This window comes from Pleurodeles waltl, chromosome 4_1, assembly GCF_031143425.1.
Source record: "Pleurodeles waltl isolate 20211129_DDA chromosome 4_1, aPleWal1.hap1.20221129, whole genome shotgun sequence".
Classification (NCBI taxonomy): Eukaryota; Metazoa; Chordata; class Amphibia; order Caudata; family Salamandridae; genus Pleurodeles; species Pleurodeles waltl.
In genome coordinates this window covers 607,421,539-607,447,360 of record NC_090442.1, presented here as the reverse complement: position 1 = coordinate 607,447,360, position 25,822 = coordinate 607,421,539, and the positions used below count along the sequence as shown (strand labels likewise).

Genomic DNA, 25,822 nt, shown 5'->3' with positions numbered 1-25,822 from the left:
GGGACCTCCTCCCCTTGGGAGGAGGCACAAAGAGGGTGTAGCCACCCTCCGGGCTAGTAGCCATTGGCTACTGCCCTCCCTGACCTAAACACACCCCTAAATTCTGTATTTAGGGGCTCCCCTGAACCTAGGAACTCAGATTCCTGCAACCTAAGAAGAAGAGGACTGCTAAGCTGAAAAACCCTGCAGAGAAGACGGAGACACCAACTGCTTCGGCCCCAGCTCTACCGGCCAGTCTCCCCACTTCTAAAAGACACTGCTCCAGCGACGCTTTCCCCAGGACCAGCGACCTCTGAATCCTCAGAGGACTGCCCTGCTCTAGAAGGACCAAGAAACTCCTGAGGACAGCAGCCCTGTTCACCCAAGACTGCAACTTTGTTTCAAAGGAGCAACTTTAAAACGACTGCGTTTCCCGTCGGAAGCGTGAGACTTGCTACTCTGCACCCGACACCCCCGGCTCGACTTGTGGAGAAACAACACTTCAGGGAGGACTTCCCGGCGACTGCAAGACCGTGAATAGCCAGAGTTGCCCCCCCTGAGCTCCCACAGCGACGCCTGCAGAGGGAATCCCGAGGATCCCCCTGACCGCGACTGCCTGTCTTCCAGATCCCGACGCCTGGTAAAGACTCTGCACCCGCAGCCCCCAGGACCTGAAAGATCGGAACTCCAGTGCAGGAGTGACCCCCAGGAGGCCCTCTCCCTTGCCCAGGTGGTGGCTACCCCGAGGAGCCCCCCCCCCTTGCCTGCATCGCTGAAGAGACCCCTTGGTCTCCCATTGATTCCTATTACAAACCCAACACTTGTTTACACACTGCACCCGGCCGCCCATGTGCCACTGAGGGTGTACTTTCTGTGCTAACTTGTGTCCCCCTGGTGCCCTACAAAACCCCCCTGGTCTGCCATCCGAAGAAGTGGGTACTTACCTGCTGGCAGACTGGAACCGGGGCACCCCCTTCTCCATTGAAGCCTAGGCGTTTTGGGCACCACTTTGACCTCTGCACCTGACCGGCCCTGAGCTGCTGGTGTGGTAACTTTGGGGTTGCTCTGAACCCCCTACGGTGGGCTACTTTGGACCCAAACTTGAACCCTGTAGGTGGTTTACTTACCTGCAAGAACTAACAAACTCTTACTCCCCCTAGGAACTGTGAAAATTGCACTAAGTGTCTAGTTTTAAAATAGCTATATGTGATTTATGTGAAAAGTATATATGCTATTTTGATTATTCAAAGTTCCTAAAGTACCTACCTGCAATACCTTTCATTTGAAGTATTACATGTAAAATTTGAACCTGTGGTTCTTAAAATAAACTAAGAAAATATATTTTTCTATACAATAACCTATTGGCCTGGAATTGTCTTTGAGTGTGTGTTCCTCATTTATTGCCTGTGTGTGTACAACAAATGCTTAACACTACTCCCTTGATAAGCCTGCTGCTCGACCACACTACCACAAAATAGAGCATTAGTATTCTCTCTTTTTGCCACTATCTTACCTCTAAGGGGAACCCTTGGACTCTGTGCATACTATTCCTTACTTTGAAATAGTGCATACAGAGCCAACTTCCTACAACGTCCATTTGGGGAAGTAGTCTGTAGGCACTTTAAAATATTTGGACCTGTCATGTAGAACCCCAGTGGTCCTACCAAATCAAGTGCTAATTTGGACCATTGTCCTTGAGGCAATGCAGTGGGAATAAGAGGAATATCTTTCAATTTTTAATGTTTTAGATACAATAAATTTACTGGCTTGTAGCAAAATGCCAATCTCCACAGGGAACTGGGCAGATAACTGATTTTAACATCTCCTTTCAGTTGCTTGATATGAGTCCGTCTTTGTTGGACAGAGTGCTTAACTTTAAGTGAAATGTCATTTTCCTCACATGCTTTTTTCCATTCTTGCTCTGACTTTTTGCCTTGACAACTATCTACCACACCCATGCTGACTACCATATACACATTGTGCAAATATTCATTAGTGTGCCTCTCTTTCTCTTGAATAGGAAAATCGTACTCCTGCAGCTTTGACAAAATTTGTAGTAGCCTTGACGATCCTGAAGATGTACCTTTGTCTCACAGTAAATAAATAAATTGTTTGTGATCTGCACATAATATAAATTGCATACCCCACAATTAAGCTTTAAATGTATCAATTGCTCATACACAGGGAAGTGATTCTCTCTCAATGGTGCTCTACTTTCGCTCTTTATCAGACAACATCCTGGACGCAAAGACAATGGTGACTTTGTTGTTGTCTATACACTGACATAAAACGGCACCAAAGAGCACTGCACTTGCATCAACTGTTTTTATGCATTTCTGACCGCTGATATAAGAATTTAATGCAGGAACTTTAGGCAATATGGGCATCAATACGAGTCTGGAAATTTACTGACCGCCATACTCACGGTGGCGGTCGGACCACTGCCACAAGGTCCTCCGTAGGTTTGACTACTTCTGATGTTATGCAGTGACTAGGATATTCTGCATTTGTTGGTGAGAGATTTGCATTTGTCCTTTGACACAGTTATTCTATGCTTGCTCAGGATGTTAAGTACTTTGTCTAAGATATAATTATGTTCGGAAACAGTTTTAGTAAAAATGGGTATATCGTATTGAAAGGCTAATACAACAGTCACATCCTTAAACAGGGTAAACATTCGTTTTTGAAATACGCTTACTACTGATGCTAAACCAAACTGCAAGCATAAAAAATTGTAGGCTTCAAACAGGGTGATAAATGATGTGAGAAGTTGAGACTCTGCTTGAGAGGTGCTTGATGTTATGCAGCTTTAAGATCAGTGTTGTTAAAACTTTTTTACCTTCTAAGGTAGATAGTAATTCAGTAATTGTAGGTATAGATAGTAATCCATAAATTTTAGCCAGTTGATAACAATCCACTGTGAAAGTTTTGGTGAGTAGTTGCTAGTGAGCACTCAGATGTAACTGCCAATTTCATTTGTTTTTTATTTTACTTTTTTTTATAGCTGTAACTGCAGTGATCCACTTAGCTGCATTGACTTGTTCAATGACCTTGTTGTTGCATAGTTGATCAGGATGTTTTCCCAATTCACCCTTTGCAGATATTGGAACATCCGTAACTTTGTTTGGCTGATATGGCATGCTGTTTTAAAATTATCTCATGTTCAAACCCCACAAAGTGTGCCATTGCCATCAGTAAAACACTAGGATACTTAGATATAATTTGATTTATATTATTTTCTTTGGAATCAATTGTCGTGATGTAGACCTTAGTACCAGGTCTAAAGTCTATCCCAAGTCTTCCTTGATCAATCCACCTCATAATGTTCCTCCTGTAAACAGCCACATAAAGTGTAGTAAATACTTTGCCTAAACATTGTAGCACATCTTCAAAAAACCCAATTGTTTCAATCTTAAACTTTCCATAAGCAGTAGCCAATACATCTGTTTTTGTGAGTAATTTGTTACACCAATGAAGTTTGAATGAACTTTCAGATAACATGGTAACAGTTGACTCATAGTCTACCTTGACTCGTAATTCTACATTTCTAATTTTGACATTGCAAGACAAACCATTCTTTCTAGCATCTAAGCCAACATCATCGCTTTCAGGTGTGCTTGCATTCAATTGATTGTTCGCATCCTGTTTGCTAGTGTCTACTGTTAATATTGTCATGGTATAAATTTCTTCCTCCAGCTGCATAATATGCTGTTCTACTATCTTAACAGTTGTACCTCTCTTGCGTGTTTCATACAATGAACTACTTTTTTACATTTATTGCATGTTTTTCCTTGATCTGGGCAATTGATATTATTACCCAAATTACTATGAGAGCCACACCTATAATGTGCAAATGATTTGATAATTCTGTTGGATTTGTGACCATCCTGTACTTTTCTCACTACATTCAGACTTATCATTTTCCAAACTGCCCTGATGCACCAGACAAAATCTTTACAGACTCTAAGGAGCGTTCAACCCCATAGCCATTTTTACAGTTTCTCCAAGGAAGGGGTTGGTGCAACATGAAAGGTGCTCTTGAACTTTCTTTGAATTACAATTCAGGACAGTCTGACCTCTGGGATACTGATATTTAGCATTCTCGAATTTACAACTTGTAGCAAGAATTCTAGGAGCAGCTATACATTGATCTATAGATTCACCAACTGCTTGCTTTCGAGAATACAAATTTAACCTTTCTCATACAATGCTAAGTTCCTCTGAAAAGTATAAAGCCAATCTTTTTTCAGCTTCTATAAACACGTTCCAATTCGTGCATCCCCAGATACCCCTTTAGGAGAAGAAATTTCTGGTAAGTTGTCACAAAATTTCTGTCCTTCAGACTGTTATAAAGAATGGCTAATTTGCTGGGTGCACTGAAATTGTTTCCATCTATGGCCACAAAATAGTTTTTAAATTCTCTTACCCAGTGCTTCCATTCTAATTTAAATTTTCCAGGTTCCACTAGGAAGTGATGAGGCTGTTGAACATTGCCCCTCCAGACATGACAGTATAGGATATTTTAATTAGAAAAATAACAAAATAAAATGACTGCCACAGTGTAATATGTCGAAAAGAAACGCAAAATACTCAGAATGTACTTGCTGTACATCCAGAAGCTCAACAAAACTAAATACTTAGCTGCAAAGCAGTTATTTTGATGATCACATACTGTCAGCAATGCACTTATATCAGCACAAGCACGCTGTGACATCCGCTGGTAATAAAGAGTTAAAACAGCTATGACAAATACTGCGATTATAGATGAAAGCAAATTTGGTTGCAGAGTCTGCACCACGCCGCTTGGTTAACCAGCTAAGGAAATGCTCCAACAAGGTTGGTTGCCCACAACGTCTGTTTCAGAGCACATGCAGCTCAGTGCAATGTCAGTTTCAGTGCGCCTGCACTGCTCAATGGCTAATAACTTCCTGGCAAGAGGATTACTAGGCAATATACAGCACGCGTAAGTCATTTGTGAATCAGAGTGCATATGCCAGATTGGTTGCTAGGCAAATTATATACTTCTGCAGTGCCCATACATGGGCACTACATTTAAATAATGTCTAGCAACTGGCAGTGCTTCCTCAACGACGTCACACTGTACCTCCGAATTGAGCTCAATGATGAAAATAAGGCCAATCAAGATCATTCAGCCGCACGGCGAAATCCAAATCCAGAAAATGATCAGAAGATGATCTCCTCACAACAGGAAGCTTTAGACTGCATACAGCCAAACAAGGTGCCCCCAAACAAGCTGTTGGTGGCTTCCGCACAAAATTTGAATACATTTGCTGAGTTCTCTCCACTCATCCCTGATATGTAGATATGAGACCATCCAATAATGCGAGGTAAATGTTGTGAAGGATAATCTTTTTTAAGTACTTTCAAGTCTTTTTGTTATGGAGCTCATCAACCAGCGTACTTCCTGTTTTGCAGTCTCAAGTTACTGCTGTAACCGACGTTTGGATGATGCATTGACTTACCCTGCAGTTTATGAAGAGAAAGAATACAGAACAAAGAATGTGTGGTCTCCGTGAAATGATGATACAATGTAAGATGTCACAAAATGTTTCCACTATTGACCACAGAGCTTTGCATGCTTTTGGGGAGAACCCAAAGCTCTATAAATAGTTTCTTCAAACATCAAGCATTTCCCGTTACTCTCAACCAGTTCAGAAGGATTGACACCAGTATTTAGTGGTATCTCACTTCAGAAGAAAACACTCCACACCTACAAGACAGCATACTAAGTGAATATAACCTTTTGGTGGATACTTGTAAACTCTCATTCCTTACCATTAGAATATCCCAGCGGCCAGACTGCATTTAGAATTCTCCCCGTGTGGCTCTGCAGTGACCTCATAATGGCACAGAAGTGACAAATTGGAGCTGTGTATTGATACCATGTCTGCACTCATCTGTCACTTGATTGCTTTCTGCGCACTTCAATGCGGATCCGAAGTTCTTCTCCCAACTTAGTCTGTCTTCCGACAACTCCAAAAAATCTTTCAGCAAAAGCAGGGGAATTGATCATCTACTTCTCCTCCCCTGCTAGAGCAGCTCCAAGTGTCTTTAATTTTCCCTCGCAGACCTACAGCTATCCTGGATACAACGTTTCCTCCCTGGCTGGAAGTCCATCACATCAGAGAAATGGAATTTGCAGATTGTCCTGAAGGCCTGCTCCTACTTTTAGTTTCTTCCTTGCCAAAGCAAAAATCTCAGCAGACCATACCTCAATCTTAACGCTGAAAATAATCTTCATACTGTTTAAGGGTGCCTTCTAACAGATACTAAACCCATAGAGGGGTGAATGATGCTACTCTTGACATTTCCATGTGACGAAGGTGGATGGGCTTCATTCCTTTACTGGATCTCTTGCCTTTGAATGCCATCCTGAGAAAGGACAGATTCAGGATGTCCCTACTGGCTCAGATCCTCTCTGCTTTGAACCCTGAAAACTGGATAGTGTCCCTTACATGATGCTATTTTTATGTAGCCTTCCTGCAATTTCGCAGATGACACAGTGTGGTAAGAACAGTTCCAGTTGGCCATTCCACACTTTGGCCCCTCTGGTGTTCATAAAAGTGTCTGCAGCCCATTTTTGGAGTTCAGGGCTACAAGTATTTCCATACCTTGTCAACTGGTTGTTCAAGATGGGGATGTCACAGTCAGTCACAGACCACCCCCAGACAACAGCCACCCTCTTGGGGTTTTTAATCAGTGACTCCTTGTCCCACCTGAGTCCTGTAGAGAGGATTCCATTCATATGGGACTGTCTTTGACACAGTGACTTTCGAAGTCCTACCACCACTGCAGCAAGTCTATGACATTCAGGATATGACCTCAGAGTTTCAAAATCAGTCCTGGGTCTCGATGAGGCTGGCTCTGAGGCTTCTTGCACTCCTGGCTTTGTGCATCCCCCTTGTCCTGTACTTGCAGGCCCCACAGGGACACTTCAGTTTTTAGTGGGCCCAGCACTGAGGCACTTTGACTCCTTCCAGTTTTCTCAGGACACTGCTCAGGATCTTCTTTATAGACATAAAAACACCAACATGACCCACGGCATGCCACTTTTCCTTCCCCCATCCAAACTTCACAGTTGTGACAGCCACATCAGTCCTGCGTTGGGGGAGAGGAGAGGTGGTCATCTAGAAGAGGTAGAGATCAGAGGCCTCCAGTGGATGCCTCCAGCTTTGTGCAAACCACGTGGCTATAAAATGCTTTCTACCGACCATTAGCGAGAGACTTGGGCAGGTCCTCACAGACAACACAACAGCCATGTGATACTGCAAGAGTAGTTGGGGGGAGGGGGGGTCCTGGATCCAGTGCCTGGATGCCTTGTGCCTTTGGAGGTGGTTGTACCAATAGCTGATCTTCTGGTGATCAATCACTCAATGAGATCATTTAACACCAGAGCTGACAAGGCTGCGCAAGTGTTGGTTGACGGACCTCAAGTAGCTTCTGCACTCTGAGATAGACCAGAGATCCTTTGAATGGTGGGTCATGCCCTGGTTAGATTTCTTTGCTAACACTGAGAAAGGGCAGTAACAAAACTTCTGTCCTTTAGAGGTCCCTCCAGCAAAGTCACTGGGAGACTCATTCCACCTAAGAGGGGACATGGGATCCCTGTACTGTAAGAAAGTGGATTATTATCGGTGTGGATGGTCACCCGCTTCAAGGACACTTACTTGTCAGGGCAAAGCCCAAAGCCACTAAATTAAGCAGAGCTCAACCCCTTGGTAGCTACTGAACAGAGAATATAGGCTTAACTTATGCAATACCAAAACAGTAATAAAGTCAAAACACCAACCAATGAAAAAAAAATTTTGAAAAATAAGAGTAAAATTGAATAAACAAAATCTTCTAGCAGAGCAAGGCCTGAAGCTGTATCTGAGGAAGATGCATCAAAATCAGATACCTTTGCCGCAAAGTACTCCTGACAGTTCTAGAGGTCTTAGAAGTCCAAAAATGTTTTAAGTCTCACCTTTTCAAAGTTTTTGGAGCTGCTCCTCAGCATCACTTGTAAGGCTCCAAGGACCTCATGGACAGCATGTTGGCAGCAGGACTCACTCCAGCAGAGACCATCAGCAAGGTCCTCTACAAGTCTAGTTGGTTCTGGTCAACTAGTCACTTTAGAAAAAGGTCCTCTTCTACCTTGTTGAGTCCCTGTAGCCACACATGAGGCCAGTCAACTGACCCACTTTACTGACCTACTTTGTCCTGGGTACAAGAGGAAGCAGGCCCAATCCTTTGGAACTCCTCGCGGGCCACAGACAGAAGGTCCGGTCCTCTTCTGCCTATTTAGAGAGTATTCTGATGAGCTGTGAGTGCAGTGCCAGCTCTGTAGATTTTACTAGTTTTCAATTGGGGGTGACTCCTAGACACTCACAAACCAGTGAGAAAAATCTTCCCTGGGGCAACCCTTTCCACTTTTGGAGCACACCCTATTTGCCTTACCGCATACAGTCCCACAGTGCACTATTCTGAGGCAAATCTAGCATGACAGAATCTTGCTGAAGAGAGGTTATGTTCCTTCAAGAGGTTTGTTTAGAGAAATGAGCCGTCCCCTTCTCTTTAGCTACACCAAACTGATTTTGGGGCCATCTCCCCCTGCCACCGGGCTGGTGCCAATCTAGCAACAAAGGTCCTATGGAACAATAGGTTTTTCTTCCCTGGGTTTTTCTTTACACTTAGCTGTGAATGGTCAGGCCCTACCTCGGTCCCTTACATGTTATTGTAGTTTCTCAGCCCTCTCGAGCAGTTCTTCCTGAGCAGATATTTGTCACATACCTCACACCCAGGCCTTCCTGTGAAAAGGCCTAAGAGGTTGTTCCTGCCCCGGAGTGGTTATCACACAACATTAAGTGGAAGCACTAGGAGGGGCATCTGCCAGCAGGCTAATACGAAGTAGCCTACTTTTAAATGGTAGGCTTACTGCCTTGTAGACTAGATGGCCTAATTAGGATGACATGAAAGCTTTCTGTCACAAAGGGTTATTTTGACAGGTTTACCTGCAGGATAAAAAAGCTACAGGATTCGGCCTACATAGGTAGGCCTGAACCCATGTTTCCTTTTACAGTCTAGTGAATGGCAGGACACAAATCCTTGCGGAAGGAGTAAGGTTGATAAAATGACATAAGTACATAGTGGTGGTGCCTATATGTCAGCTCACAAGAGTCATTGCTTGAATAGTTTTCCAGATCCAGGCTGGCACCTGAAATATTCTAAAGGTGAGGAATCTGTGGTTAGACAGAGTTTCCACCAGAAAGAGGGTTACCAAAGGTAAGTAACTTGTTATTCTCACTCCATTGTGCCCAAAAGCGTCTATTAGAGGGCAAATGGGTTTGCCACTGAGTTCTGCCATAAGCCTGTGGGCAATAGCTTCATTAATGAAATATTCAGAATCTAGGTTTTATGATGTTTATCTTATCTTGGCGTACAGAGAATGGAGAAAATCAGAGTGGCATATCAGTACTCACTGCCAGCAGTACATATTGGCTGTTACAGAGTATACTCCCAGACTGATACACAGCCAGGCAGGATCAAGTTCGCAGAGAGTATTTAGCCTATTCTTCACCTGGCTTCATTTCTTCTACATGGACTGTTAAAAAGAAATATGGGTCAGCATGGTAGTAGCCTTGTGTGTGATCTCACAGTGCTTTGTGAACAAGGCAAGTGTTTTGAATGCAGATATTATATTGCCCTTGTGTTTCAGACCAAGGATAAGGTGGGCCAAATGATCACATGCTTATTGGAACGTTTGATTTTCTCATGTTGAAACTTGGCCATTGCCTTGGATGTAAGACCTCCATAGCTGGTACTACCATAGGCGATCCATAAGAGAGCGTCTCCTATTGCTGTTTAAATTTGTTCAGGAAGAAGCAACAAAGCCTGAATCCTGTTTAATGGAAGATGTTTTGGTAACACTGTTGACTTAATTTCAAAGAGGTTAACAGCACTCAATGTGACTCTCAGATTTGGGATCTCTTGACAGAGAATCAGGGGCATGAGTTTGGGATGGTTAAGGCAGAAGGCTACTTAAAGAAAAGTGAGGTGGCATAGATGAGTCCCAACTGCAGTGCCTCCATGTGTGATGCATTTAGGTGAAGCCGATTTAATTACATACCTTTTATCAATAAGGTTGGGGTATCTTTGAATAATAGACAAAACCCAATAGGATCTTTAAATATTATGGTCTGAATCACACCATTGTCTCACATGGGAGCGCCAAAGATACAGTTGCTCTGGATGCATGATTCGTACTTTGGTGGCACACAGTTATTCAAGTGGATCGGGTTAGGACAGGTTTTAGTCCTGCTTGGCTATAGCCTGAACTGGAAGTTACTGAGGAGTTTGTTCTCTTCTAAGTAGACAGAGGCCTGTGGTCAGTACTTCACAGTTCTGACTATGGAGGGGAGGCCGGAGACTAGGCTTTATTTAGTCAGTGTTTCTAGAACATAATTGTGCCTGATTGAGTTTGCTTTCTATGATGAACTTTGAGATGATTGGTGAAAGGGAATGCTCAGTTTAATTACCTACTTTTTAGCACATTCATTATCTTGGAAATGTGTGTTTTCCATGAGGTTATCCTTTAAAAGCCTCCGGCAACAAACTCTGTTGACATACCTCTTCACGTCAGATTCTTATAAATAGGTCTCCTACCTGATTTTGCATATTATGGCTTAGTTGCTTACCTACAATAGGTTCATGAAGTTACATTTTGCAGTTGGCATTTATTGGATAGGTTGATTCAGTATTAGATAAACCATATTTTCCTTGCTTTTACAGATACAGCTAAGGTTTATTAACCCATTGAAAAATTTGCGACGCCTTGGAATTAAGCGAATTAATGAGTTTTTCTCTGATTTTGAGAGCTACAGCTTTACTGCTGAAGAAATTGATGCAGTCTTCCATGCTGTGATATGGCCACAGGTATAGTGAATACCATTATGTCATCTAGTTAATATGACTGTTTACTTAATGTATTGTGTTCCTTGTCTCAGTCTGTGCAAGCAGCAGGAGTGCTATTTTTTATTCATTTCGTTTTTCAGCTAAGACTATCTTCACTTGCACATTGCTTACATTTCGCCTTAAGAGTAATAGTATTATTATGTAATTCACAATTGAAAGGTTTCTGCAGACAGATGGCATGCATTATGCTACTAAACCATATCCACTTAGTGAATTTGGAAACTGTAATAACTTTTCTTTACTGAGCCAAAACAATTTAATCAGTCCTCTTCACTAGTTGTTTTTTTGACAAATTGTTTTATTATCATTTTAAGATCAGACATTTTAAAACATCTGCAGTTTAACAACTATTCCGAGCAAATGCTTTGTTACAAGTACAGTTGACTTATTTATCACTCATAAAATAGCTGCATTTATCATTTGGGGGGCGGGAATGGATTGGTCGTTCTCTGTACCCCAGTACCATAGATCTCATCTCATGCTGTAGTCCTGTCCCATCTTGTTCTCACACAAACACTGTGTCACCTTTTCCTCTACACCTGTCTTGTCAAAGGATCTCTCCGTCAATGTCAGCCCATTATAAGATCTTTGTTACCCATTGTTTATGTCCCTGATTGTTATTTCACCTTAAGTATCACCTTTTGTACCTATTGGCACGATCCATAGCTATGTCTAAAAAGATGTGTTCTTGCCATGTGCAGCTGCAGATACACACTCACTGTGTACTTCTGCCATCTAGTGTTGGGCTTGGATGTGTACAACTTGTTTTTCTTCAGATAAGTCTTAGTCTCGAGGTAAAGTGACTCCTTTGACTGGTAATGTTTATGGGCATCTGTTCCATTGTTAGTTTATTTTCTTGCACCATCGGGGTCGGACATTAATCGCTGGGATTCTGAATCACCGCCGCATGACGCTTTTCATCGGGGTCTCTCTAGTCTTCAGCTCCTGAAAAATTCAGTCAATCGTTTCTACATCGTTTTTCTTTTGCCTTTATTGTGGTCCTTTCACCTGATCTGCGTCGTCGGGTTTGTTGAAGCCCCATTCGTGGCCGTGCCGCTCTCTGGCCTGTTTCATCAGGCTTCGCACCCTTGTGATAAAACAAAAACAAAAAAACACAACACCCTTTCTTTACTGCCCACAGAGCCGCGCTAAGTACTCGTGGGCAGATCAACATACAACCTCTGCTCATTGGCGGAGAATAACGAGTCGTTCTGCTCCACTTCCCTTGCCTTCCGTTCCAAAAAGACCATCCGGAACCGTCTGGATCGTTGGCTTGTTCGACGTGCAATGAAACAGCAGCAAGATAAGGATACCCCTGACATCTTTGGGGAAGATGTCATAGACAAAGTGGAAGCAGAGGCAGATGTTGAACAGGCTGCAGCCTTCAGCCTGGAACCCGATTCGGCCTTGGACTCTGAGGCAGCAGAGACCCAGCCCACACCGGACCAACGTCTCCGAAGACTTCAACACTGAGTACCAACTTCCACCATGGGTCCCCCGCTGCCCCTCCAGGGGTCGAGCATCGAGCCCGCAATTGAGAATACAGCTTTCCGGTCTGCCACTGCATCCCAGCCATGGCTGGTACCACCCTAAGGCTTCAGAACCAACTCCATCTCTGAAGTTCGGCAAAACGCTCAAGGCCCATCCCGCCTCAGCACCAACAGCTCCCTCAGAAGCCTCTCAAGTCTCTGTTCTGGCACAGCAAGCTCTTTGGAGCGGAAACAACAATCAATGTTGAAACTGGCTCCTAATATGAAACAGTCTTCACGCCCAGTTGGTCATCCACAGCAGATTCAGAGGATCAGGAACTGCTGATTTTACAACCCCTTGAAGAGACAAAAAAGACTATTTATTCACCCTCACATGGGGAAAATGACAGCAAAACCACCACCAAAGGTGCAGGAGACCTTTCCTCAGAAGAAGAAGCATACCTTTGAGGAGCAGCTGGCATTAGAGCCTACTCCTCTTCCCAAGCTGAAAAAAAGCATCAAGAAACTGGCACCAGTCTGCTGTCCTTTGCTTTCCTCTTCCTCCTCCACCACCACATGGGCTTCCGCCTTCTTCCTCGGAGGACTCAACACATTCATCCTATGGGGAGGAGGAGTCCTCAACACAAAGACCCTTTTGATAACCCATATGACCTGAAGCCCCGGGGTGATGCGTGGGAAGATTATGGGATTATTCCTCTAGGTGACAACTGCCCAGACCACTACCAGACCAAGTCTTCCCCTCCAGATGATGCCACCTCATATCAAAAGGTCTTTAACAGGGTGGCCACCCTCCACAAGGTAGACCTGCACGCCATTGTAGAGGAGGATGACTTCAAGGTAGAAACCCTCTCACACACACTGCGTTCTACACAGTATTTGCCCGTGCTCAAGGGGACGCTAAATCCTTACGTAGGATGTTTCCTAAGACCCAGTCAGGGCTAAGATAGTCACTGTGATGGTTGACAAAAAATGCAAGCCCTTCCCCTCGGACCCGCCTTACATTAGGGGTCAACTCACACCAGACTCTGTCTATGCACAGTATACTGGGGATGCCCTGCCACCAGACAAAGAAAGAAAGAAAAATTATGTGCCAGGGAAACGAGTTGTAACACAATCAACAACCTATTGGCGGATCACCAACTCTGTGGGGTTATTATTCAGGTACGACAGAGCCCGATTGGATGAGATGAGGGACCTGATCCAGCACCTCCTGGAACAGTATAAACAGCAGGCCTCCACCTTCTACCAGAGGCAGCAGCAACAGCCACAAGCCTCCCGGGGTTATTCAAGCGGAATGATTCCAAGGGTAGAGGTAGAGTTGGAGCAGCTAAGGAAGCTGCACCCGCAAAGCAGTGACTACCTCTTTCTTCCACTTGATCACACAGCACCTGTTGGGGGCCGCCTGCAGGGGTTCCTTGCGCAATGCAAAACATCACTCCAGACCGATGGGTTCAGTCTATTGAATAGCAGGGTTACTGCCTGGAAATCGCTGCACCACCACCAAACATCCCTTCCTCCCGCAAACAGTCCCTCTCACCAGAATACAGCGCCTCATCCAGGAAGAAGTAGACATACTCTTACTCAAGAAGGCCATAAAGGCCGCCATAGTGCCGTCAGAACAACATGGTAAAGGGGGCTTTGCTTTCTAATCCCCAAGAAGTACAGATCCTTCAGTCTCTTATTGGACCTCAGGCTCCTCAACAAGTACATCCTATTGGAGCATTTCCAAATGGCCCTGCTGTAGGACATAATTCCACTATTGCAACAAGGCCTGCTTCATGACCTCGGCCTGAAGGATGCCTATTTTCAATTCAGAGTTTTGCCGTTGGGGATAACCATGACTCCAAGTGCCTTGCAGTGGTAGACGCTCATCTCCGGACTAGCAGTGTCCACGTTTTCCTCTACCTCAATGGTTGGCTAATAAAGAGTGCAGACAATCAGCAGTGTTCAATCCACAATCAGATCTACTAGGATGATCTCCATGATCTAAGTGTCACCATCTCTTGATGGGCAAGTCCCACCTTTAACCCCTTACAAATAAAGCCCTTCCTAGGAGCAATTCAAAAGTTAGTCACCGGGAAAGCTTATCCCAGCCCTTCACGGGTCCAAGCCTTCCAGCTCCTGCTGCCTCTTTTTCAGCCAAATCACCAGCTAACAGTGAGAATAGCAATGTGCCTTCTTGGATTCATGGCCTCTTGCATTGCCATTGTTCTCCCTGTCCGATTACCCATGCGTCCGCCCCAGGAGTACCTGGGGGGTACATTAGTCACAAGTGGAGGATCTATGGTGGATCTAGTGTTGATTTGGGTGAGCACCCATCACTCTGTGCAGTGGTGGAACAGCAACAATCTGTGGCAGGGCAGGCCTTTCCAAGACCCAGTCCTCCAGGTGTTCCATCACCAAGGACGCCTCTCTCACAGGGTGGAGAGCGTATCTACAGGACATGAATTTTCAGGGTCGGAGGAAACTCCTTCAACTGACATTTTACATCCACAGTCTGAAGTTATTGGCAGTGCCATTGGCTCTGAAGGCATTTTCCTGCCATGTACAACTCTAAACAGTCTCGATTAAAACAGACAACTTGACTGCTGTGTATTACCTGCAAAAACAGGGGCATACATTCCCCTTAGCTCTCGGTGTTGGTGCCGAGCATTTGGCGTTGGGAGATCCACCACAGAGTACATCTGCTAGCGAAGTCCCTTCTGAGAGCAGGCGACGACAGACCTGCTCAGCAGCATGAGAACTTCACCTCCAAGTCCTGCTCTGTACTTCCTATATTGTGGGTTTTCTGTCCTAGATCTGTTCACATCTGCCGAAAATGCCCAAGCTTCACCTTCAGGTTCCACACCCACTGCCCATGGGTGGGCAGTGCACCTGGGATGAACTGGTCAAGGATATTTGTGTATGCTTTTCTGCCTCTCCCACTACTTCGATACATGGTTCAGAGTGGGAGGGGCCAGCAGTCCTTCCGCAGCCTCGTCCTTGTGGCTCCCACATGGGCCATGCAGCCATGATTCACAACGCTTCCCGTGTTGTCCGTGTTCCTTCATGAGAAGCTCCCCAACAAGCCGAACCTTCTCACCCACCAACAGGGCACAGTCCGGCTTCCTAGTCCCAGGCAGTAGTGATGGGACTAGGAACGTAGTGATCTAGCTCCAGAGGGCCTAGAGTTTGGGTATCTCAGTTTACCTGTTCAGTGCATGTCCTCAAAGAGGCTGACCATCCCACTACCCGAGCCTGTTATGCAACAAAGTGGAAAAGGTTTGATACTATTGCGTCTCCAAACAAGTAGTCCACACAAGGCTGCAGTGCAACACATTGTCTGCTACCTACTTCATTTAATGTGCTCAGGCCATGCGTACACTTCCACTCACTTACATTTGGCTGCGGTAGCAGCATACCTACGGAACAGGGAACACTTCATTATTCAAAGTCCCAGATATTAAATCCCTTATGGAAGGACTTGAGTTATTCAGCCTACGCCTTGCCCACTGTTGACCCCCAGCCTCTCCTCTGTTTATCCCCAGACCCCTCCTGCAACCCTAATGTCATCCTTACTAGGATCATGGGACCCTCTTTTGAGCCCCTCTACACTTGCCCGCCTCAGTTTTTGTTCGGAAGGTCGCATTTTTAGTTGCAATTACTTCCCTCAGATGGGTCAGCGAGATTCAAACTTTCATGCTAGAAGAACGGTTCTTTAAGGTACCCACTGACAACGTAGTCCTTCAGTCAATTAATCAATCAATCATAGCGTTTGTAAAGCACAACATTATCACCCCTAAGAGTATCTGGGCGCTGAGGGTGCTGTGTCTCTGTCGAAAAGTCACATCTTGAGTCTCTTTCTGAAGTCTGCCAGAGAGGGAGCTGTTCCAAGGTGGAGGGGCAGGCTGTTCCAGGACTTGGCTGCTGTGTGGGAGAAGGAGCGGCCTGTGCTGAGGCTGCGATGGATGCATGGGAGGTGGTGCAAGGTTTAGCGAGGTGGCTAAGGATGTGAGTCTGACTGTGGTGTTCTGCAGAGTCTGGAGTATTTTAAGTTGCTGGGAGGACACTGCGGTGTAGACAGTGTTGCCATAGTACAGGCGGCTGGTGACCAGGGTGTGCATGACTGTTTGTTTTTCTGGTGTCGTAGGGATCCATTTGAAAATTCGTTGGAGCATACCGAGGATGTAGAAGCAGGAGGAGGCGACTGTGTTTACTTGTCAATTTATGGATAGTTTGCAGTTGAGGATGATGCCAAGATTTCATGCTTGGTCTGATGGAGAAGGTGTTAGTCTGAGTTCTGCTGGCAACCAGCTTTGGTCCCATACGGCGGTATCCTTCCTGAAGATCAGGACTTCCGTTTTGTCAGTGTTTCGTTTTAGGAAGCTGTTTTTCATCCATTTTGCACATTAATCATGATGTTGTAGAAGTTGGCTTTGGCATTGTGAAGGTCTTCGGTGAGTGAGAGGATCAGTTGAGTGTTGTCGGTGTAGGAGACCATATTGAGTACCTAGGATCTGGTGATGTCTGCGAGGGGGTTCATGTAGATGTTGAACAGGGTTGGGCGGAGGGAGGATCCTTGGGGTACACCACAGTTGATGTTCTTGTTAGTAGAAGTGAAGGGAGGGAGGCTGCGTATGGCCTGAGGAAAGAGGCGACCCACTGAGGGGGGCTTTATTGAATGCCTATTTTGTGGAGTCTGTTGAGGAGTGTGATGGAAGACTGTATTGAACGTTGTGGAAAGGTCCAGAAGGATCAGTGCTTCCAACTCTCTTCCTGCTGTAGTTTGTGGCGGTGATCAGTGCAGTCTCTGTGCTGTGATTGGCCCGCAATCCTGATTGTGAGGTGTCGAGAAGGTGGTTTCGTTCGAGGTAGTGGGTGAGCTGTTGGTTGATGGTATTTTTCGAACACTTTGGCCCAGAAGGGGAGCAGGGAGATCGATCTGTAGTTCTTGAGGTAGTGGGTGAGCTGTTGGTTGATGGTTTTTTTGGAGCACTTTGGCCCAGAAGGGGAGCAGGAAGGTTGGTCTGTAGTTCTTGAGGTCGCTGGGGTCGGCGGAGGATTTCTTTAGGAGAGGTCTGACCTCTGCATGCTTCCATTCATCCGGGAAGGTTGCCTTGGAGATGGAGATGGAGATGGAGGTGTTGAGGATGTGGGTTAGTTTCATACTAATAGTGTTGGCTCCGAGGTTGAAAAGCAAGGGTTAGTGGGTGCCCCGGAGTGGATGGATGACATGATGGCTGCAGTGTTCTGTGTGGTAATCGGTGACCAGGATTTATTGTGTGGCAGGTGTTCGCTGCTTGAAAGATGTTGTCTAGGCTTGAGGTGGAGGATTGGGGTCGAAATTGTTGCATATGGTAGTGATCTTGCTGTGGAAATAGCCTGTGAGGGTGTTGCAGGGTTCCTGGGATAGGTGGATGATGGTCTCTGTGGCTAGCAGGTTAGAGAATTCCTTGATTATTCTAAAGAGTTCTTTCCTGTGGTTGTCTGCGGTGTCAATGTGGTCAGTAATTACTCTGTTGATGTGGTGGTGGTAGTTGTTGAGGGCTGCCTTATAGGCAGCTCTGTCAGAGGGTTCCTTGGTCAAGAGCCATTGTTCCTCAAGTCGTGTTAGGAGTTTCTGAGGTTTGGATGTGTTGTTGGTTTTAGCTGGTTTCAGCAGGGTGACTGTGTAAGGAAATACCTCCTTGGCATGGTTACCCCCTGACTTTTTGCCTTTGCTGATGCTATGTTTTGAATTGAAAGTGTGCTGAGGCCTGCTAACCAGGCCCCAGCACCAGTGTTCTTTCCTTAACCTGTACTTTTGTTTTCACAATTGGCACACCCTGGCATCCAGGTAAGTCCTTGGTAACTGGTACCCCTGGTACCAAGGGCCCTGATGCCAGGGAAGGTCCCTAAGGGCTGCAGCATATCTTATGCCACCCTGGGGACCCCTCACTCAGCACAGACACACTGCTTGCCAGCTTGTGTGTGCTGGTGAGGACAAAACGAGTAAGTCGACATGGCACTCCCCTCAGGGTGCCATGCCAACCTCACACTGCCTATGCAGTATAGATAAGTCACCCCTCTAGCAGGCCTTACAGTCCTAAGGCAGGGCGCACTATACCATAGGTGAGGGCACCAGTGCATGAGCACTGTGCCCCTACAGTGTCTAAGCCAAACCTTAGACATTGTAAGTGCAGGGTAGCCATAAGAGTATATGGTCTGGGAGTCTGTCAAACACGAACTCCACATCACCATAATGGCTACACTGAAAACTGGGAAGTTTGGTATCAAACTTCTCAGCACAGTAAATGCTCACTGATGCCAGTGTACATTTTATTGTAAAATACACCCCAGAGGGCACCTTAGAGGTGCCCCCTGAAACCTTATCCGACTACCTGTGTAGGCTGACTGGTTCTAGCAGCCTGCCACACTCAAGACATGTTTCTGGCCACATGGGGAGAGTGCCTTTGTCACTCTGTGGCTTGTAACAAAGCCTGCACTGGGTGGAGATGCTATCACCTCCCCCAGGCAGGAGCTGTAACACCTGGCGTGAGCCTCAAAGGCTCACCCCCTTTGTTCCAGCACCACAGGGCATTCCATCTAGTGGAGTTGCCCGCCCCCTCCAGCCACGGCCCCACTTTTGGTGGCAAGGCCGGAGGAGATAATGAGAAAAACAAGGAGGAGTCACTGACCAGTCAGGACAGCCCCTAAGGCAACCTGAGCTGAAGTTACTCTGACTTTTAGGAATCCTCCATCTTGCAGATGGAGGATCCCCCCAATAGGGATAGGAATGTGACCCCCTCCCCTTGGGAGGAGGCACAAAGAGGGTGTACCCACCCTCAGTGCTAGTAGTCATTGGTTTCTAACCCCCCAGACTAAACACGCCCTTAAATTTAGTATTTAAGGGCTCCCCAGAACCAAGGAACTCAGATTCCTGCAACCTAAGAAGAAGAGGACTGCTGAGCTGAAAAACCCTGCAGAGAAGACGGAGACACCAACTGCCTTGGCCCCAGCTCTACCGGCCTGTCTCCCCCCTTCGGAAGACAACTGCTCCAGGGACGCTTTCCCCAGGACCAGCGACCTCTGAATCCTCAGAGGACTGCCCTGCTCTAAAAGGACCAAGAAACTACAGAGAACAGCGGCCCTGTTCACCCAAGTCTGCAACTTTGTTTCCAAAGGAGCAACTTAAAGACAACAGCATTTCCCGCCAGAAGCGTGAGACTTGCAACTCTGCAGCCGACGCCCCTGGCTCGACTTGTGGAGAACCAACACTTCAGGGAGGACTCCCCGGCGACTCCGAGACTGTGGGTAACCAAAGTTGTCCCCCCTGAGCCCCCACAGTGACGCCTGCAGAGGGAATCCCGAGGCTCCCCCTGACCGCGACTGTCTGATTCCCAGATCCCGATGCCTGGAAAAGACCCTGCACCCGCAGCCCCCAGGACCTGAGGGATCGGAACTCCAGTGCAGGAGTGACCCCCAGGAGGCCCTCTCCCTTGCCCAGGTGGTGGCTACCCCGAGGAGCCCCCCCCTTGCCTGCCTGCATCGCTGAAGAGACCCCTTGGTCTCCTATTGATTCCTATTACAAACCCGACGTTTGTTTGCACACTGCACCCGGCCGCCCCCGCGCTGCTGAGGGTGTACTTTCTGTGTGGACTGGTGTCCCCCCCGGTGCCCTACAAAACCCCCCTGGTCTGCCCTCCGAAGACGCGGGTACTTACCTGCTGGCAGACTGGAACCGGGGCACCCCCTTCTCCATTGAGGCCTATGTGTTTTGGGCACCACTTTGAACTCTGCACCTGACCGGCCCTGAGCTGCTGGTGTGGTAACTTTGGGGTTGCTCTGAACCCCCAACGGTGGGCTACCTTGGACCTAACTCTGAACCCCGTATGTGGTTTACTTACCTGCAAGAACTAACAATAACTTACCTCCCCTAGGAACTGTGAAAATTGCACTGTCTAGTTTTAAAATAGCTATATGTGTTTTATTTGAAAAGTATATATGCTATTGTGATTATTCAAAGTTCCTAAAGTACGTACCTGCAATACCTTTCATGCAAAGTATTACATGTAGAATTTGAACCTGTGGTTCTTAAAATAAACTAGGAAAATATATTTTTCTATACAAAAACCTATTGGCCTGGAATTGTCTCTGAGTATGTGTTCCTCATTTATTGCCTGTGTGTATGTACAACAAATGCTTAACACTACTCCTTTGATAAGCCTACTGCTCGACCACACTACCACAAAATAGAGCATTAGTATTATCTCTTTTTGCCACTATCATACCTCTAAGGGGAACCCTTGGACTCTGTGCATACTATTCCTTACTTTGAAATAGTGCATACAGAGCCAACTTCCTACAGACTGTCACAGATTTGGTGATCCAGGTAGTAAAGTTTTGGACGCAATGGTTGAGTTTGAGGACTGCTGTGGGCTCGGGTTGTGCGGTGTCTAGGGTCTGTGCCTATAGGGTCTCAGTTAACTTGTCCTAAATTTGGTGGGGGGTGCTGAGGTGCTAGGAGGTGGTGTGCTGTGAATTGGAGATGGTAAAGTGCACGATGATGTGGTTGGTCCAGGTGAGTACAGTCTCTTGGGTGAAATTGATTCTGTCGCTAGAAGTGAAGATGCCGTCCAGTGTGTGTCCGGATACGTGCGTGGGTGCTGGAAATGGAGTTTCTGGTTGGCTAGGGTAGGCATCTAAGCCAAGCAGAACCCACAATGCTAGTCAGAGCAAGGGAGCTACACACCCAAGATAACCCCTGCTCCTCCCCTTCGTAGCTTGGCACGAGCAGTCAGACTTATCCCAGAGGTAATGTGTAAAGCGTTTGCACAACACACACAACCCACGTGACACTATAAATACACCAGAAAGGAAATGCTAAAACAAGTTATATACAAATAAACTGTATTGCACATAAATCATTAGACCAAGCCCAACATGTATCAGTAATACCCTGATACACGAGCAGTTGTCAGACCTTTACACCAGTTACTAGTAGTCTGCGAAATTTAGTAGTGAGGTAAACACATAGGTCACTACTATTCTGCAACACAAGCAGTAGTCTATTCAGGTCATCATTATCACTACAAATGCAACCTGATGAGGCAAGACCTCATCATAAATGCACATAGAATAGAACATTTCTATCAGGCTCATGTCAGGTACCAAAAATGCACGTCAGAATGACCAAATTATCAGAAATGCCAAGACACTATCATGACTACACATAGTGAGGGATATGCCCGCCATAAACATCCCTATACTCAGTCCACCAGTCCTGGAAAGGCAGGGGAATCATTGAGGGCAGACAGTGGAAGACCTTAGCCTACGTGGTGATCTCCCGCAAAGTCCTCTACATGAAGACCTTTGTGTCTCCTTGATATTGTTGGGGCACTGCCCACCACGTTGAGGCCAGGAGCTCAGGGGCTCTCATCAGGGGTAATGTGGTAGGTGAAGGTGGCTGGGCAGGCACGGAACCTCCGTTGACGTTCTCTTCCCCTCTTGCCAGCCATAATATACTGCTCAAGAAAACAAACCCACCTCAGGGGCTAATCTTCCCAAAGTTAAGGTCTCCCCCCTTCCTGATTGTTGGGGGGGATATACCACACACACCAACTTTGCCGCATACAAGGGAAGAGCGGGGTGGCTCCAGCCAGCTTTGTTTCCCCACAGGGCACTGTGCCTCAGCCAAGCAAGTTTCCCGGCTCACCCCTCCTGCCTGTCCGGAAGGCCCAGGAACTCCAGTGGAGCAGCGGAGCTGCTTCCCAGCATCCTGCAGGCACACCCAAGAGACAGGAGAGGACTCAGGGCTACCAAAACCTGACACCAAAAATGTACCACTGCATCCGTGCCGCCTAGCTCGAGCAGAAGTGGGCCAGTGGTCCCCCGGCCCTCCAGAGACAATGGTTGCCTTGGACCTTGCCCCATACCTACCTTTAGTCCAGGAGATTGGTCCTGTAAGTCGCTGTACTATACCTGTATGCAGTATTTGTTTTTCATCCATTATAGGCTAAAATTGCCGCCTAAACCTAAAAGTATTTCTTTTGCAAAACATACTTACCTGTTCGTATTGATTCTGTTGCCTAAATATATATAAAGATAGATTATTTTTCATACATTGTTGTGGATCTCCTTATAGAGTTGTGTGCATCAATTATTGACTCTGTGTGTATTTGCAGATGTCTAGCACTCCTCTCTGATAAGCCTAAGGCTGCTTGATTATACAACCTTCTAATACAGCACCTTGGGATTGCTAGAGCAATCTCCTGTCCACTAGTACGTTAACCCCTGGATTCTTTGCACAGTGTATTTCATCTTGATATACTTTCTAACGATCCAGCTTCCTGCAGTCAGTAATTAGTCCTTCTCCTAGGTTACTGATTACTTTTCACACTGCATTTGGCCTGGGAAGCCTATGCCCCACAAAAGCAAAGGAGGACAGCCAGGCCCCTGGAGCCAGTCACAGGAGGGGCTGTCCTTTGAAAATTTGGAGCAAAGGGACCAGGTAACTGTGGCTCTTAAGGAGGGATTTAGATTCTTAGGGAAGGGCTTTCAGTAGACCGCATCATCGTGGAAGTTAACAAAATGTTATGTGGGAGAGTGAAGGTAGGGGTGGCTTGAGGATGTGAAACCCCTACTTAAAAATCACTGCACAAGGGTGAGACTTTTGAGAACTTGTGGTTAACAAATGATGGAGGAATGGTCAGCTGGAAAAAAAGAAAACATTTGAGCACTGCTGCAAGGATGATTTGAAGTACATCTGACTTCTGTTTGCATGCATGGATTCAAAATTATTTATCCAGTGTCAGTGGTGCTGGAGCCTGTAAATTCTGAGGGGTACAGTGGAGGGTTGGGCAAGCTTGGAGCGACTGTCTAGTGCTCTTGTGGATCTTCCTACAGGAGTGTGACCTAGAGAATGAGGGAGACTCTGATTTCTGGTTACCCAGATGCTCTGCAAATGGCCAAAATAGGCCGTGGGACCTGGGGGGATAGACAGGGAGGCACCCTGCTTTGGCACCTTGGACTGCTGCTGATGAGGGCCCTGGGCCCAGGAGAGGTGCCAGGCACCCCTGACAGGAAACACGTCTTTCGCAAGGAGGGAGTGCAGAAATAGCCAGATTTCCAGGGTTGTAAATAAGGCCAAGAGGGCGAAAAGCAACAGTCCTGGGGGCTAGAGCTAGCCCCCTGGAGTAGAACGGCAATAAAAATCCCTTAAGTCATCCCAAAGGAGCCCAAAAAAACCTGAGTAGCAGATGTAGGAAGTTAGGTTCTGGTTGCAGTACCACCCACACACGGTTTGCCTAGACACTTGATCCAAAGTGGTGAAGCCCTTTAGCACCTCTGTAAGTCTCTAGTAAATGGTAAACCCTGGTACCTAGGGCATGGGTACTGAGGAGGGGCCCTAAGAGCTGCAGCAGCACGTATGCCACTCTAAGGGAGCCAGCATCAACCTCATGCAGACTGCTATTGCAGTCTGCGTTACAACCCTAAGACAGGGTGCATTATATTGCATGTGTGGGCATATCAGCAAGAACATATATTCCCCTGCCTTGTCTTTGTCCATTTTTATTCACAGTATGTGAACATTAAGACTATTTTAAATACATGTGCTGGGCACTGGTCAATACGAGTTCCCCAGCTACTCGATGACTGCACTGAAAATAAGGATGTTTGATTTCAAACATTTCATAATAATAATCCTTCAGTGATTCCAGTGACAGATTTATTAATACATGCACCCAGAGGGCGCCTTAGAGATGCCACCCTGAAAACCTACCAACTGCTGGTGAGCTTACTGACAAGTTCTAACCTGTCTGCCACCAACAGATGAGAACTTGACCCCAAGGGAGAGATCCTTTGCTCTGTGGAGGTCATAAACAAAGCCTGCTCGGGTAGGGGTGTTACACACCCCTCCCCACAGGATGACCTGCATTCCAAGGCATGAGCATCAAAGAAGCCCACCTCCTTTGGTATGCAGAACTGGTTTTCCTCAGAGGGAGATGTCGACCTACCCCATCCTCCCATGGCATATCTGGTACCTGGAGAGGTGGAAAAATTAGCTATGCAGGAGGCATGTTGCATTTCCAGACTGTTTACACTCCTAGGGTGGCCAGCCTGAAGTGGACAATGCCTAGGAAATTCTGCAATCTTGGATGTGGTGGAATTTAGGACCTCTGGACAGGGTGATGCCCACTCCCCACAGGAAGTGGCCACCAAGGGGGTGTAGTTATTCCAAGGGTAAGTAGCTGTAGGAAAATGCCATTGTTGGCATGGTCACCCCCACTTTGTGGCTTGCGTTGGTGCCAGCGTTGAGTGGAAGTGTGCTGGGACCCTGCTAACCAGGCCCCACCACCAGTGCTCTCTCCCTAAAACTGTACATTTGTTTCCACAATTGGTACAGCCCTGGCCCACAGTTGAGTCCCTTGTAAAAGGTACCCCTGGTTCCAAGGGCCATGTGACCAGGGAAGGTCCCTAAGGGTTGCAGCATGTATTATGCTGCAACCACTCAGTACATACACACTAGTGGGGAGAAAAGACGAAGTTGACGTGGCACTCCCCTCAGAGTGCCATGTCCACCAACCACTGCCTGTGGCATAGGTAAGTCACCTTTCTAGCAGGCCTTACAGCCCTAGGGCAGGGTGCACTACACCACAGGTGAGGGCATAGCTGCATGATCAATATGCCTCTACCGTGTCTAAGCCAATTCTTAGACATTTTAAGTGCAGGCTATCCATACCGAGTTTGTGGTCTGGGAGTTTGTCATTACGAACTCCACAGCACCATAATGGTTACACTGAACACTGGGAAGTTTGGGTCAAGCAGCACAATAAACCCACACTGATGGCAGTGTGGGATTTATTGGAAAATGCACACAGAGGGCATCTTAGAGATGCCCCCTGTATGTTAGCCCAACTGCTAGTGTAAGGCTGACCGGTCTATGCCAGCCTGCCACTTCCAGACGAGATTCTGACCACAAGGGGTGAGTGCCTTTGTGCACTCTGTGGTCAGATACAAAGCCTGTCCTGGGTGGAGGTGCTTCACACCTCCCCCTGCAGGAACTGTAACACCTGGCAGTGAGCTTCAAAGGCTCACGCCTGGTGTTACAGTGCCCCAGGGCACTCCAGCCAGTGGAGATGCCTGCCCCCCGGATGAGCCCTCACTTTTGACGGCAAGTCCAGAGGGATAATGAGAAAAATAAGGAGTTGTCACCCCCTCAGCCAGGACCACCCCTAAGGTGTCCAGAGCTGAAGTGACCCCCTCCTTGAGAAATCCTCCATCTTGCTTTGGAGGATTAGGACCAATTGGGATAGGGATGTGCCCCCCTCCCCAGAGGGAGTGGGCACAAGGAGGGTGCAGCCACCCTCAGGGCCAGGAGCCATTGGCTACTGCCCCTGGAACTTAACACACCCCTAAATGTA

The 25,822-nt window shown here is 46.7% G+C and overlaps 1 protein-coding gene across 1 annotated transcript in view; it reads left to right on the top strand.

Annotated features, from left to right (window-relative positions):
* Window positions 1-25,822, top strand: part of UTP20 (UTP20 small subunit processome component) — a 966,235-nt gene that overhangs the window by 397,860 nt on the left and 542,553 nt on the right. Inside the window, exon 28 of the mRNA XM_069229033.1 lies at window positions 10,768-10,911. Coding sequence (XP_069085134.1) covers window positions 10,768-10,911 — 144 coding nt within the window. The remainder of the gene's footprint in view (window positions 1-10,767; window positions 10,912-25,822) is intronic.